General features: G+C 44.6%; 1 protein-coding gene across 4 annotated transcripts in view; it reads right to left on the bottom strand.

Moving 5' to 3' along the window:
- CCDC88C (coiled-coil domain containing 88C) overlaps window positions 1-15699 on the bottom strand; it is a 476272-nt gene that overhangs the window by 297366 nt on the left and 163207 nt on the right. For all 4 annotated transcript variants that reach the window (XM_069208171.1, XM_069208172.1, XM_069208170.1 and 1 more), the window contains exon 4: window positions 13347-13416. In XM_069208171.1, coding sequence (XP_069064272.1) covers window positions 13347-13416 — 70 coding nt within the window. The remainder of the gene's footprint in view (window positions 1-13346; window positions 13417-15699) is intronic.

Genomic DNA, 15699 nt, shown 5'->3' with positions numbered 1-15699 from the left:
ATGAGGTATCTTGGTATTAAGATACTTCAAGATATTGAGCAAATCACGGATGTTAATCTTAGTATGCTACGGAGGGAGTGTTCTAATTTGATGAAAAATTGGATGTATTTACCTTTGTCAATCTTGGGCAGAATAAATCTAGTCAAGATGATAATTTTACCTAAAGTCACTTTCCTATATAACTCAATCCCTTTACAGTTCGATAAAGTTTTGGATTGGCAAATTTCAGCAAGATATAAATTCATTATTTGGGTGCAGAAGGGAGTGAGTTTTTTTTTGGGAAAAAGTTGCAAAGGAAAAAGGAAAGAGGCAGATTAGCGTTACCTGATCTACAATTATATGGTTGGGTGTTCAAACTTAAAAATGTTAGGATTTTGGGCTCTTCTTTAGATACCACAGAGATGGGGTGTATGTTTAAGGCTATGTTAGCAGAAGTAAAGGAGGGTCCAAACCATTTTCTTTAAATTTGGAGATGCCAAATTAAAAAAAAAATTAAGTTAAAACTCCTGCGGGATGCCGCGCAATTATGGTTTAATGCTAGGTCTCTGCTCAGGATTGATTATTATAGTAATTGGTCACCTATCTGGGATTCACCAGGTACCCCTTGAGTGTCTTAAGGATGTTTTGGCTATTCCAATCAAGAAGGAAGGTTTTAAATACTGGGGAGAGCTAGTTAAGGAAAGGGACTTAATATCTTGAGAGGAAATTTGGCAGAAAACAGGTGGGGCCTTGTCAAGGTTAAAATATCTTCAATTGAAAGAGTGGATAGCTAAGGATAATAAGGGATGTGGTTGGCAGTTTCAGATAGAAGATAAGATTTTGGAAGATCCCCTCCCAAAAAAAAAGTAGTGGCGAATAGGTATTGGGAGATAGTGGAGGCAGAGGATGGTGAATTTAATCTGCCCAAAGATTTATGAGGTGATTTTATTCCGGAAATACAGCTCGGGGAGGTTTGGGGGGCGTCTATGCTCCGTTTAGACAAAACCATAGATTCACACTACACAGAGCTTTTTTCTCTCCTTACAGACTTTCAAAGATGGGGAAAGGCGAGGTGATCAAATGTGGAAAGTGTGGTATGGAAAAGGCTTCGGATGTCCATGTTTTTTGAATGTTCGGCGATTCAACTTTTTTGGGAAGCAGTGAGGTATACAATTTCTAATGTATTGGGGGGTTGAGATTAAGATCACCCTACAATTAGTTATTTTTGGTAGATTGGAACAGATAGTAAATTTAAGGGCGGACTTGCAGAAGTGGTTAGTTTATGCTGTTTTATTAGCTAGAAGAGAAATCTCTAGGAAATGGGTAGAGGCAGGGTTATTCTCTCCAACAAAGAGTGGCTGGATCAAGTGAAATATGTATTTAAAATGGACACGGTACTGGGTATCACTAAGTCAAGGAAATTTGGTTACCTTTTAAAGCCTGGTTGGAGGAACAATTGGTGAATATATACATTTTGTCTGATGATTATTCTTCCTTTGTGTCTCTCAAAATTCTTACCTCTACCTTTATTGTGAGGTGGACATGTTGAGAGAGAAGGAAGGAGCCCCTCCCTCCCCGGTCAAGGAGGACGGTCGATCACAAGAGTGAAGAAAAAGACCTGGTGCCTGGGATGAATGAGGACAAAAAAAAAAAAAAACTCCACTAACCGTCAATCCTTTATGTAAATATTTCTTGCTTAAAAAAAATATATATTTTTTTATGGTCTTTATTGGTGAAGCAAAGTATTTTTTTTTTTCTAAAGAATTTTCTCGGAAGTGTTTTTTCTGTAAAGTATTTCTCTCTTACTCCTTTTTGTGTAATTATTTATCTGTAAAGATATTTCTACAGTTAGGTTACTCTGTAATGACAATCCCATTTGAACGTTCTTAAGTGAAAAAAAGACACGTTGGCAAAGCCAACAGGTCTGACCTTTTGATAGAAGTGTTTGTTACTAGTTTGGCAACCGTATGCCGCTGCCTCTAGCCTCCATAATGAAGCAACATCCTGGGCTACAACAAAATGGAAACTGGGAATAGGGCCAATTACCTGAGCGGACTTAAAGTGTGCCGTCAAAGAAGAGGCATACACAACAAAATATTTCAAAGTAGATATATTTGAGAAAGAGCCTGTATTTTCCTTGCTTCTTTAGGTACATGCACATCTTCACTTAGTGAAGAAAAATGTTGATAAAGTGTTGTTGGATTTACGTGACCGCAAAATAAAAGAAATGAACAGGCAAAGGCAATTAGTGAACGGCACTGCAACTTTATAACAGGATAAAGCACAGAAACAGCAGAGACTTCGCAAAGAAAAAAGAAAAGAAACTGGCAACTGAAATGTAATTGTGTCAACCACTTAAACACATCAGGTAGCAGACACTGGCTCTGGCCGTACAAAAGGACTATTTGAGTTCCTTCACCAAGATCTACGGGAACATTAATGGGACAATAAAACTAGAACGGGGCGGAGGTTTCAATTCTGCTGGCGGAATTGGAGGAATTTTAGTAATTTTGTGTTACTTTTGTGAGGCGGAATTACCGATTAAACAAACTTCTGCCGTTCCACCGGCAGAATAAAATTATGCAGTGGTTTCTAAAGTATAGAAACCACTGCATACCACCCACGCACTTGCATACTCTCTGCAGTGATTGCAACTTTTAATTACTGCAGTGTATGTAAGGGTGCCAAATGATGTATGCAGTGGCTTCTAAACTTCAGAAATCACTGCACACCAGCCACTCGGGGCCCTTACATACGCTGAAGTGCTTGAAATTGCAAAGAATGCAAGGGCACCGAGTGGTATTTGGCTGCGCTATTAACACAGCGTACAGTGCGCACCACTGCATCCATTTTTGGACGTGAGGGTGAATTTTGCACTATGAAAATAGCACCAAATGCCCACTCTGCCCTGTTGCGGAATTCTGCTGAATTTTAATGCAATTCTGTAGAATCAAACTCCACCCACTTTTAATTAAAACTATCCACAAAATGTCACTGTGCTACTGGACAAGCCATCCAATCCATGGCAAACCATGACAAACACAGGAAACCCCAAGATTGTTGGCAGCTGGCCCAGAGCCCACTATCTCCCTCCCTGTGTACTTCGTATTGTTCGTTTTGTGACAAACAAACGAAAGGGGGGCTGCCAGCAAGCTAGAACAACTAAAAATTGAAGGCCTGGTTTATAGGCTAGAAGGTTTGAATCTCCTTGATTTTTTTTCTAAAGAATTATGAAATACATTTCACACCAAAGATTTCAAGAGTCACAAACGGTTCTTTCTATTGAAAGACAGGAAGAGTGATTTTTGTTCATGAACCAGTAAAATGCTTGGGACATTTCAAAGTATAGTTATTACCGAACCAAAGTCAAATGAATAGTTAGAAAATATATCGCCATAAAGATTTTGTTGTTTTTTGCTAAAATAATTTCATTGTAATATGAGAGTACGCATGCTTACTATCTTGATGCAACAACTACCAGAAACAACGATTCGCATGAAACGACCATGTTCGAGGTATTCTGGAAGTGTGGCTGGAGGAGGGAAGGGAATGTGCTGGGACTTGTAAAGGAGCACTTCATGAAATACCAATACAGAACTTATGCCATTAGTGTGCCACAATGCCAAAATGAAAGGTCCACCTACAGAGTGACTTGCCACCATCTTCTCCAAGGCAGGACCTCCTGGGTGTCGTGTTAGCACAGGGACATGCAGAAGGAGGCTGCCAGAGCCCTCCAGTAGCGTTGACATCGCCATCACGTATAATGTGAGGAGCATCACAGGATCCCTCTGTCAGATCATTCACCCCCATTGTGGCTGCTTTACACTACGATGGCCCTGTATGGCTTTAGGCTCCCTCTCGAACAAGCAAGTCCTTTACTGCTCATCATCATGATCTGTGATCCTTATGAGTACATATTTAACTTTCACAGTCATAGATGAGGCAGTGTTTTGTTCTATGACCCTTTCAGCATGGCGCTTTCATCTTTTATCATCCGCTTGTGTTTTCCGCCTATTGGTCTCCATCCCGCAGAGCTCTAAACTACTGCTGGTGGCAGTGTGGCAAATCCTTTGCCACTAAGGCAGCATTCTCCGTTAAGTACATTTTTGTAGCTCGCCACACCTGTGCACATGATCTGCCATGGACCACTGGAGGAAACACTTATGCCCATACAAGGAGTCGCTGGTCTCTGTCTAGAAGGTGGCTGGAATGCATAACCTTATCTCCAATATGCACCAGAAGGACCTGGGAAAAATATCATATTTCTTGAGCAAAAGCCTCTGATTTTCATACAATGCCATTTCGCAAATGTGAGTTGAACCAAAATCTGGCTGCAAAAAAACAGCATTGTAAGCATGACCCTTTAGTCAATAATGTAAATCAAAATCAGGATGCAAGGTACTTAACAGAACCTCTATTACGTGGACAATGAGACACCTGCTTTTTCCACGCAGGGCAAGATCAATAAAGTTCTCTTCCTGGACAACTACATAGACTGTCTATCTCACTACAATGATCGATCTGAGCGAAGTCGTAGGAGAGCGAACCCAGCCTGAGAACCATGGAGGCTTCCACTGGACAGGCAGACGAGTCGTGGACTGGTGAAGACAGAGCAGATGAATAAGGAAAGCCTGAAGCCAGGTTTCAGTGTGCCAACGGATGGTAACTCCATGCCTTGAATAATGACCTTCACCAGACCAGGGAAAACTAATATCTAGGGACATGATCCCACCCACCACCTGCCAGCGAGCTGAGTGTGTGTCCTTGGACACTGTGACTCCAAATGAGAGCTCGGCCTGTAGTGTTGAAGCCAGGAGCTCCTTTACTGTAGAAAACTACAATTTGTAAACTGTCTGCATAACGTGCCACGTACCCACGTGTGTCGGCAGCCTGGACGTTAACAGCAAATAGAGAAAAGTGGGAAAAAAAACAGCCAACTCGTAAATATCTAAACAAAACATACAACCTCTAAAAAATGGCCTCCAGCTGAAAGCTGAAAAAGCTCAAAAAAGCTCATGGATATTCAGTAGTGTTAAAAGTAGAAACTGAACCATAGGCCCAATTTGCTGAAAACTGTTTTCTAAATGTGAAGTACAAGAATGCCCCCCACCCCCAAAATGTCACCAGAAAATCCTGACTACAAAAATAAGGAATCCCTAAACAGACACATATTGCTCGTAGGTACCTCATAATTGTGAAACACCAGCAAACAGGTCCCTCTGGGTACCAGAATATCCTGACCGTGACCACCAGCTTCTGAAAACCAGCCTGTTTCTCTGTCAGGTGCCGAGTATGACTTTTATAACACTATTCTTATGCTTGGATGTGTCGTTTTTGGGAGAGCTGTGTCTGAGCCTGTTAGTATCAGCATTCAAAAGTTGTACGCCGCCGGTATGATTTGGATACAAATCTTTCCATCTGTATCTGGGACGCCATTTCTACAGCAGAGGAGATGCCTAGTACGGGAAGCATAAATATTTTCTGCTTAAAAGTACACTGCTCAAATGAAATTAAGAAGTAAGGTAGTATGCCTCCTGCACGCTGCATTCCCATGGGCTGGAGTACTGTGGAGCTGGCAAAGGGCACGTGTTTGCAGGTAGCGACCCAGTTTCTCTAGTGCCACGAAGTACTTTGCAAGGGGCACCAGCCACAAATATCACCGTGGGCCAAGATTCACAATGTGTCTCTTTAGTACAAAGAATGAATTGGTACCCCACATCCAGTTTAGCTACCTGAAGTGGCCACTGTGTAGAGACACTGTGCATCACTGCCACGCCAGTGTCCTCATAAGAAGTGGTTCTAGTTTTTGCCTTGAGTGATGTCCTCAGAGAAGCAATGGAAATTTTTAATTTTGCAAGCCATTTTTTTTAAAATACCTTGATTTTGTTGTTGTTTAACTTTCACCAAAACAGAGATAGAATAGTACATTTACTTTCCCAGTGCCCACAAAGGGCCCAGCAGCCGTGAGTGCACAACTGAAAGCAAGCAGAGACTGGGAAATGGTTGGGTCTTGTATAAAAATACAGAGTTGCCTTCAACAGGTGGTGGCCACGTGTGGGACTGGGCATGACCCCCCGGGCAGAGGGTACACTGGTGTTCACCTGGGAATGGGCGATATCTGTTCACATTATAGCGTCCACTCTCAAACCCTCTAAGCACTCTGTGGCAGCTTCAGGGCTGCAGTAAGCGCTGCACAAGAAGACAACATAGTAAGCGCCTTACTGCCAAACTCAGTGGTACTCCTTTAATCAACATAGGAAGGAGTAAAGCGTGAGCTGGCCATGAAGAGATTGTCCCGGGGACCAGGAGGTTACGCTGTAATGCACATACAGTACACCGCATAGTTTACCAGTTACAAACCGCCACTTGATTTGTTCTTCCTGAATTTCAGGTTCTACTGTTAATTTTGACAGTAAAGTAATTAGATCAGGATTTATGAGGTATTTGTCTGCATGAATGGAAGGAAAACAAATATTTCTGCGGTACAGTAAGTGAAGGTCAGTGTCCTGCTGTGGCCTTGAACAACACTCACGCAGAACACCATGTAACAATGTTCACATAACCTTTCCCAGTAAAGGTCATTTGTTTGCCCTTGAATCTTCACTGTGCGATAAATAAAGCACGTTCCCTCGGATTTCTTCTTTGTAAAGCGGCACCAACGAATTCGAACCAAGTCAGGAAGCTGGTGTGAAATATTCAATTGTTACCAGCTACATAGGACGTTCTTACTTGGCGGACACTGCACACCAATCTACGCAGGCATGCAACGTTCAAACAATGCATGGATTTGGACCTTTATTTGATTCGTTGGCAAAAGTGCGTGGCAATTTCCCATCATCGGCCAAACTGGCACTGGCCACATGCTAGGTAAAAAAAAACAAAAAACACTGTTTGGTTGTTAGTAATGTGTTTTTTCCAGGGGCCGCTCCTCTGCTATGGCGGAGGAGCGTCAATACCACCCCCCCACCACCCCTCAATGCCAGCAGCATCTGCAATACTTTTACAAGAAAACAATAATAAACTGTGTTTATTATTGTTTTCTTGTAAAAGGGGCCGGCCCATGGGCGATGACGGGGACTGAAGGGGCGTGCACAGCACTTCCCCTCAGTCAGCATGTATCTTTGGTGGCGGTCTTGGGCCAACCAAACACACATGCGCACTAGGCTCTCTCCAAACCGGCACTACGTTGCCGGGTTGGAGAAAGCATGCAAAGACTTTCCATTCTGCCTCAGAGCACCCTGGCTAGGTGCTCCATCCAATCCCACCGCTGCTTTCATGCTGCCTGCAGCATGAAAGCTGCGCTGGAATTGGACGACGGGCAGGGTGGGAGCCTGTGCCTGCAGTGGGGAGGACTGGAGCAGCACATAAGGTATGTTTAAAAAAAATATATTTATATATATATAATTTTTTTTGGTTGCCTCACCACGCACTGCACTTCCCCACCCCTTTTCCCTCCCATGAGCAGCCACTGTTTTCTGCTCCGGTTGGTCGATACAAAATCAACCCTGCCCCAATGCAAGATTCTGTAACGTGTCTGCGGCATGCAGGCAGAGCTAAGAAATCCTTTTTACCTGAGATGATTACTTAGAGCAGCAGAGGGGAGCCTCTGAAGGACGGGTACTTGCACTTCGGCAGATTTCTCACAATTAAAACACCATCTTGCAAGATTAATCTTACAGTACAAATATTCAACGAATAGCCCGAACAGGAGAAATTTACATATTCATGTGAGGTGCTATTGAACTTATAATAATATATCTACTTTATGATGAGCATGGAGCTGTGAGAGGACACAGCAGGATATTTACTGTTGTAGGTCAGCATGCTTTAACAGGATTTAGTCTTGGGCTGTGAAGGACATGTTGACTTAATTTTATTTTTTAGGTAGAGCGCGCAAGTGCTTCCGACCTGCTTACATCTTTCTGTTGGTCTTTGACCACACCCATCATTTTCATTTGTGGGCTTGCCTTTTAAAATTCCCTTATCGTCATTTGTCAAAGACATTCATAAGTCATGCTGTTTCGGTATTTACCCCTCCTCGAGAGCACTGGCCAACTACTGTTAACATACGCAGCATTCATGTTTTATGCATAGTTTCTGTACTACTTTTTTATTATTATTATTTCTAAGTCGAGCATCTCTCTTGTCTCCCCCCTTTGCGCTCTATGGCACTTTCAACTATTAGACAGTGCAAACTTAATCTGCAGTTTTGGAGCGCTTTGCATGACTACTAGGTACTTCTCATTGTTTATCCTTCACTCCATGCCGCTTTCAAATCTTACACAGTGCGAACTAGATGAGTAGTATTGGAGCGCTTCGCAGGACTACTAGTTACTTCTAATTCTTTGTTTTATTTTTCCTATGTACTTATGGTGGCAACAGCGCTTTCAAGTTTTACACAGTACAATGGGCAGTATGGAGAGCTTTGCATGACTCCCAGTTACTGCACACTGTACATTGTTTATTTTGTTTCCCATTTGCACTCCATGCCGCTTTCAAGTTTATTACAGCGTAAACTCAGTGGGCAGTATTGGAGTGCTTTGCATGACAGCTCAAAGCTTCTTTAACTATAGCTAAGCACTTTCATTTTCATCATCATTGAATACAGCTGCGATACCCTGTCCTTGACAATTCTTGTTTCACTGTTTCTCACTAAAAGGTCGCTTTTGTCACACATGGTCTTGCAGAGCTGATTGCTCAGTGGAATTATGTGGCAAGAAAGGAAAAAAGTTATGAAGCAGGGTTTACCAAGTTATGTGGCAAAAAAAGTCCACTTATCCATTTACAACTCCAACAGCTCTAACTCTCGCAAATGTGAGGCCTATTGCATTGTACATGTTCTGGCAGCAATATTTTTGCAACATTTCCTCTTTGAAGAAGCAGCGCAGAATTAAAACATAGAATATCTAAAAGAGGAAAAAAAAAAAAACAGTATTTTGCTCTACTTAGTGGTGTTGTCACTTTAGATACACCAAGAAGAAACAGATTTATCCTTCAGATTTAATATTTAAAGTTTCTTGTTATAGTAGAGTGGCTTTAGGGATAAAGCAAGAGCCCCGGATGCCTTCCTCTTGAGACGGTTCTGCAGTGTGTGCTTGTTTTTCAATCTGTTTCAGTCAGTGGGACTAGAGTCCACCCTATTCATAAGGACAGTGTATAATTTGCAATGGAATGTAAGGTGACGCCCAAAACTCTGGTCGGAAACCTGCGGCTGATCAATTAAATGTTGACATGCCGAATACCAAGGTTGCACAGTCTGAAATCTACTTCATGCCTTTAAATTCACTACCACTCCCTCCCCTTTACTTTACTCTTGCAGGTTCCTCCTTTTTCTCTTTCTGATGTTTTTTCTATCTTTCACTTTCTCCACCTTTCAGCATTCCTTGCCTCAGTAAATATTTGATGTGACAGAGTAAGTACCGGTTCCCCAAAAATTAGTGTAGGAGCCCTCCAATGGCAATCATCGGCTCACATTAAGCACTCAGTAAGGACATAACTTGTGTTTGGATTTTGAAGGAACTTAAGACTCACAATGGTGAGGTCTGGGTAGGACAGAAGGGGGCTTAGCAAACCCTTCCGCATACAGACTAAGTTAGGCAATTAATTGAAACAAGTGCTCTAATGGGTTAACAGATTTGCCAATGTTTATTTATAAAACAGTTTAAAAAAATAAATTAAAAGAAAACACATTTGAGAATACTGGATGAAAACCAAACATGTATTAAGATGCTTCTAATCTGATCATTGAAGTCAGTATCTCCTATTTCTATAAATGGAATGGATAATTTTTCAAATCTCATGCAGGAAACTATGTACAGAATTTAAAAGGCCTGCTGCACATGATCAAGCTGAAAAATACCACAGAAGACAAGCTGCAGGTACTTAAATGAACCTAACAGTTGTCTGAAGCAGTGTACAATTTAAAAGAAAACCTTTGTTCTTTAATTTTCAAGTAACTTGGAACTGAAGAAAATGCTCTTGCCATTTGATCCCTACCACAGCCAGAGTTAAGGCTCTCCAGGAGAAGAGTCCTCTCCTAACCAGCCACAGAACGACCCTTTCTGCTCAAATGCAGGCTGAATGCGGCTGCCTGATCCTCCCCCAGTGCTATGAACAGTGTTTTTGTGCATCACTTCAATGCAACAAGTGACAGGTGTAAGGAAATGCCTCCTTGGCATGGTTGCCCCCTGACTTTTTGCCTTTGCTGATGCTATGTTTACAATTGAAAGTGTGCTGAGGCCTGCTAACCAGGCCCCAGCACCAGTGTTCTTTCCCTAAACCTGTACTTTTGTATCCACAATTGGCAGACCCTGGCATCCAGATAAGTCCCTTGTAACTGGTACTTCTAGTACCAAGGGCCCTGATGCCAAGGAAGGTCTCTAAGGGCTGCAGCATGCCTTATGCCACCCTGGAGACCTCTCACTCAGCACAGACACACTGCTTGCCAGCTTGTGTGTGCTAGTGAGGACAAAACGAGTAAGTCGACATGGCACTCCCCTCAGGGTGCCATGCCAGCCTCTCACTGCCTATGCAGTATAGGTAAGACACCCCTCTAGCAGGCCTTACAGCCCTAAGGCAGGGTGCACTATACCATAGGTGAGGGTACCAATGCATGAGCATGGTACCCCTACAGTGTCTAAACAAAACCTTAGACATTGTAAGTGCAGGGTAGCCATAAGAGTATATGGTCTGGGAGTTTGTCAAACACGAACTCCACAGCACCATAATGGCTACACTGAAAACTGGGAAGTTTGGTATCAAACTTCTCAGCACAATAAATGCACACTGATGCCAGTGTACATTTTATTGTAAAATACACCACAGAGGGCACCTTAGAGGTGCCCCCTGAAACTTAACCGGCTGTCTGTGTAGGCTGACTAGTTCCAGCAGCCTGCCTCACCAGAGACATGTTGCTGGCCCCATGGGGAGAGTGCCTTTGTCACTCTGAGGCCAGTAACAAAGCCTGCACTGGGTGGAGATGCTAACACCTCCCCCAGGCAGGAGCTGTAACACCTGGCGGTGAGCCTCAAAGGCTCACCCCTTTGTCACAGCCCAGCAGGGCACTCCAGCTTAGTGGAGTTGCCCGCCCCCTCCGGCCACGGCCCCCACTTTTGGCGGCAAGGCTGGAGGGAACAAAGAAAGCAACAAGGAGGAGTCACTGGCCAGTCAGGACAGCCCCTAAGGTGTCCTGAGCTGAGGTGACTCTGACTTTTAGAAATCCTCCATCTTGCAGATGGAGGATTCCCCCAATAGGGTTAGGATTGTGACCCCCTCCCCTTGGGAGGAGGCACAAAGAGGGTGTACCCACCCTCAGGGCTAGTAGCCATTGGCTACTAACCCCCCAGACCTAAACACGCCCTTAAATTTAGTATTTAAGGGCTACCCTGAACCCTAGAAGATTAGATTCCTGCAACTACAAGAAGAAGGACTGCCTAGCTGAAAACCCCTGCAGAGGAAGACCAGAAGACGACAACTGCCTTGGCTCCAGAAACTCACCGGCCTGTCTCCTGCCTTCCAAAGATCCTGCTCCAGCGACGCCTTCCAAAGGGACCAGCGACCTCGACATCCTCTGAGGACTGCCCCTGCTTCGAAAAGACAAGAAACTCCCGAGGACAGCGGACCTGCTCCAAGAAAAGCTGCAACTTTGTTTCCAGCAGCTTTAAAGAACCCTGCAAGCTCCCCGCAAGAAGCGTGAGACTTGCAACACTGCACCCGGCGACCCCGACTCGGCTGGTGACGATCCAACACCTCAGGAGGGACCCCAGGACTACTCTAAGACTGTGAGTACAAAAACCTGTCCCCCCTGAGCCCCCACAGCGCCGCCTGCAGAGGGAATCCCGAGGCTTCCCCTGACCGCGACTCTTTGAATCCTAAGTCCCGACACCTGGGAGAGACCCTGCACCCGCAGCCCCCAGGACCTGAAGGACCGGACTTTCACTGGAGGAGTGACCCCCAGGAGTCCCTCTCCCTTGACCAAGTGGAGGTTTCCCCGAGGAACCCCCCCCTTGCCTGCCTGCAGCGCTGAAGAGATCCCTAGATCTCCCATTGACTTCCATTACAAACCCGACGCTTGTTTCTACACTGCACCCGGCCGCCCCCGCGCTGCTGAGGGTGAAATTTCTGTGTGGACTTGTGTCCCCCCCGGTGCCCTACAAAACCCCCCTGGTCTGCCCTCCGAAGACGCGGGTACTTACCTGCAAGCAGACCGGAACCGGGGCACCCCCTTCTCTCCATTCTAGCCTATGTGTTTTGGGCACCACTTTGAACTCTGCACCTGACCGGCCCTGAGCTGCTGGTGTGGTGACTTTGGGGTTGCTCTGAACCCCCAACGGTGGGCTACCTTGGACCAAGAACTAAGCCCTGTAAGTGTCTTACTTACCTGGTTCACCTAACAAATACTTACCTCCCCTAGGAACTGTGAAAATTGCACTGTGTCCACTTTTAAAACAGCTATTTGTGAATAACTTGAAAAGTATACATGCAATTTTGATGATTTGAAGTTCCTAAAGTACTTACCTGCAATACCTTTCGAATGAGATATTACATGTAGAATTTGAACCTGTGGTTCTTAAAATAAACTAAGAAAAGATATTTTTCTATAACAAAACCTATTGGCTGGATTTGTCTCTGAGTGTGTGTACCTCGTTTATTGTCTATGTGTATGTACAACAAATGCTTAACACTACTCCTTGGATAAGCCTACTGCTCGACCACACTACCACAAAATAGAGCATTAGTATTATCTATTTTTACCACTATTTTACCTCTAAGGGGAACCCTTGGACTCTGTGCATGCTATTCCTTACTTTGAAATAGCACATACAGAGCCAACTTCCTACAACAGGCAAAAATAAAAATAAAAAATAAATCCAGATACGTTGGCTTTTTTACTCAAACCAGGTAGAACGTACCTGTTGCAGCGCTTTAACGGATGCGCTGTGAGGGATGGGAAGCAGAAAGGAAAGCACAAACACATTCGCTAAGCGCAAAAGAATAAAGCAGCTCTCTCAATGTGAGCAGTGGAAGGATAGAAGTCACCCAATTAAAAGGTTGATAAAAAAAAGCTAGGCACTAAGGGAGGTATCAATACAAGAAGAGGAAGGTAAGCCACTGAATAAGTAAGCAAGCAAAGCACATTAACAAGAAAGCCAACAAATCTTAAACAACAGGCTGACCCGTATTGGTATTGTCAGCTATATGCCTTCGACAACAGACACCTAAAAGCCGCCTGTAGGCGAGGCCTAAAAGAAGGTACCAGCCCTGTCACATTCACACATTAAAATGCATGTGTTTTAACAGATAGATTTTTATTTTTCATACACCAGCCCTGCTCAAACTGCACATTTTTTAAAATTAATAATACCTACCAGAAAGAGGATCCTTGCCAATCAGCAAAACGTCAGGCAAATTCATTACGATCAGCTGTTGGAGAACCTCCTGAAATGACAAACCAGAAACACATATTGAGACTTGACAGTGTCAGATTTGAATGGAACACGTTTGGTATAATGCCTTTTGAGGGTTGCATACTTAAATGTCACTGTCTACTACTGTATAAGCTATTCAAATTTTAGGAATTCAGCTATTGCAGGTCAGGTGCTTCTCTATTGGCTTTCTACTGTTCGCTGCCTGGGGTAATCCAGCAGTCTATTTCTATGCTTCTTACTTCTGCACCTTTGGTGGCAGTATCAATTTACAGGTGTTCCAAAAAAGCATCCGAAGACTTTTCGCCCAATGTCCAAGAGACGACAAGAGACTACGATCCCGTTCACATTTACACAAAACAGCTTGTAATGCTCAGAGGTGATGTTGGAAATGGCCCTTTCTGCAGGGGTATCTCCAAACTTTTTGCCTTCCTCGTCCTATTTTTCTGACCCTCTTTCTGTTGGCTTTAGGACTCTGCGCAACTCTGGGCACTTTACTACTGCTAATCAGTGCTAAAGTGCATGTGCTCCCTCTCCCCCCAAAACATGGTATGTTTGGCATATTTAATTTACATGTAAGTCCCTTGTAAGGTGGTATACCATATACCCAGGGGCTGTAAATTAAATGCTTCTAGTGGGCCTGCAAAGCTGACTGTGTCACCACTAGAAGTAGCTTTTGAAACCTGTTTCAGGACTGCCACTGCAGGGCCTGTGTGCGCAGCTTCTTGCCACCTTGGCTTAGCATTTCAAACTGCTTGCTAAGGCCTACACTCCCATTGTACTACACCTACGTCACCCCTAAGGGTAGTTCCTAGGTAGCCCTAAGGGCAGGGTGCTGGGTATGTAAAATGTGGGACACATACTTTTATGTTTTACATGTCCTTGTAGTGACAGCCTATTTCTTTTTTCACTACTGTGAGGGCTGCTCCTCTCGTAGGCTAGCATTGGGAATTCCCTTATATTTGTTGTAAGGAAATGCCTCCTTGGCATGGTTACCCCCTGACTTTTTGCCTTTGCTGATGCTATGTTTTGAATTGGAAGTGTGCTGAGGCCTGCTAACCAGGCCCCAGCACCAGTGTTCTTTCCCTAACCTGTACTTTTGTATCCACAATTGGCACACCCTGGCATCCAGATAAGTCCCTTGTAAGTGGTACCCCTGGTACCAAGGGCCCTGATGCCAAGGAAGGTCTCTAAGGGCTGCAGCATGTCTTATGCCACCCTGGAGACCCCTCACTCAGCACAGACACACTGCTTGCCAGCTTGTGTGTGCTGGTGAGAACAAAACGAGTAAGTCGACATGGCACTCCCCTCAGGGTGCCATGCCAGCCTCTCACTGCCTATACAGGTATAGATAAGTCACCCCTCTAGTAGGCCTTACAGCCCTAAGGCAGGGTGCACTATACCATAGGTGAGGGCACCAGTGCATGAGCACTGTGCCCCTACAGTGTCTAAGCAATACCTTAGACATTGTAAGTGCAGGGTAGCTATAAGAGTATATGGTCTGGGAGTCTGTCTTACACGAACTCCACAGCACCATAATGGCTACACTGAAAACTGGGAAGTTTGGTATCAAACTTCTCAGCACAATAAATGCACACTGATGCCAGTGTACATTTTATTGTAAAATACACCCCAGAGGGCACCTTAGAGGTGCCCCCTGGAACCTTAACCAACTATCTGTGTAGGCTGACTGGTTCCAGCAGCCTGCCACACTAGAGACATGTTGCTGGCCCCATGGGGAGAGTGCCTTTGTCACTCTGAGGCCAGTAACAAAGCCTGCACTGGGTGGAGATGCTAACATCTCCCCCAGGCAGGAGCTGTCACACCTGGCGGTGAGCCTCAAAGGCTCACCCCTTTGTGCCAGCACCGCAGGACACTCCAGCTAGTGGAGTTGCCCGCCCCCTCCGGCCCCGGCCCCCACTTTTGGCGGCAAGGCCGGAGAAAATAATGAGAAAAACAAGGAGGAGTCACTGGCCAGTCAGGACAGCCCCTAAGGTGTCCTGAGCTGAAGTGACTCCAACTTTTAGAAATCCTCCATCTTGCAGATGGAGGATTCCCCCAATAGGATTAGGGATGTGACCCCCTCGCCTTGGGAGGAGGCACAAAGAGGGTGTACCCACCCTCAGGGCTAGTAGCCATTGGCTACTAACCCCCCAGACCTAAACACGCCCTTAAATTTAGTATTTAGGGGCTCCCCTGAACCTAAGAATTGAGATTCCTGCAACTTACCTGAAGAAGAAGACTGCTGAGCTGAAAAACCCCTGCAGAGGAAGAACAGAAGACACCTACTGCTTTG

Source organism: Pleurodeles waltl, chromosome 9 (assembly GCF_031143425.1).
Source record: "Pleurodeles waltl isolate 20211129_DDA chromosome 9, aPleWal1.hap1.20221129, whole genome shotgun sequence".
In the NCBI taxonomy this organism is placed as follows: Eukaryota; Metazoa; Chordata; class Amphibia; order Caudata; family Salamandridae; genus Pleurodeles; species Pleurodeles waltl.
The sequence above is the reverse complement of the archived record's forward strand: the minus strand, read 5'-3'. Positions and strand labels throughout refer to the sequence as shown.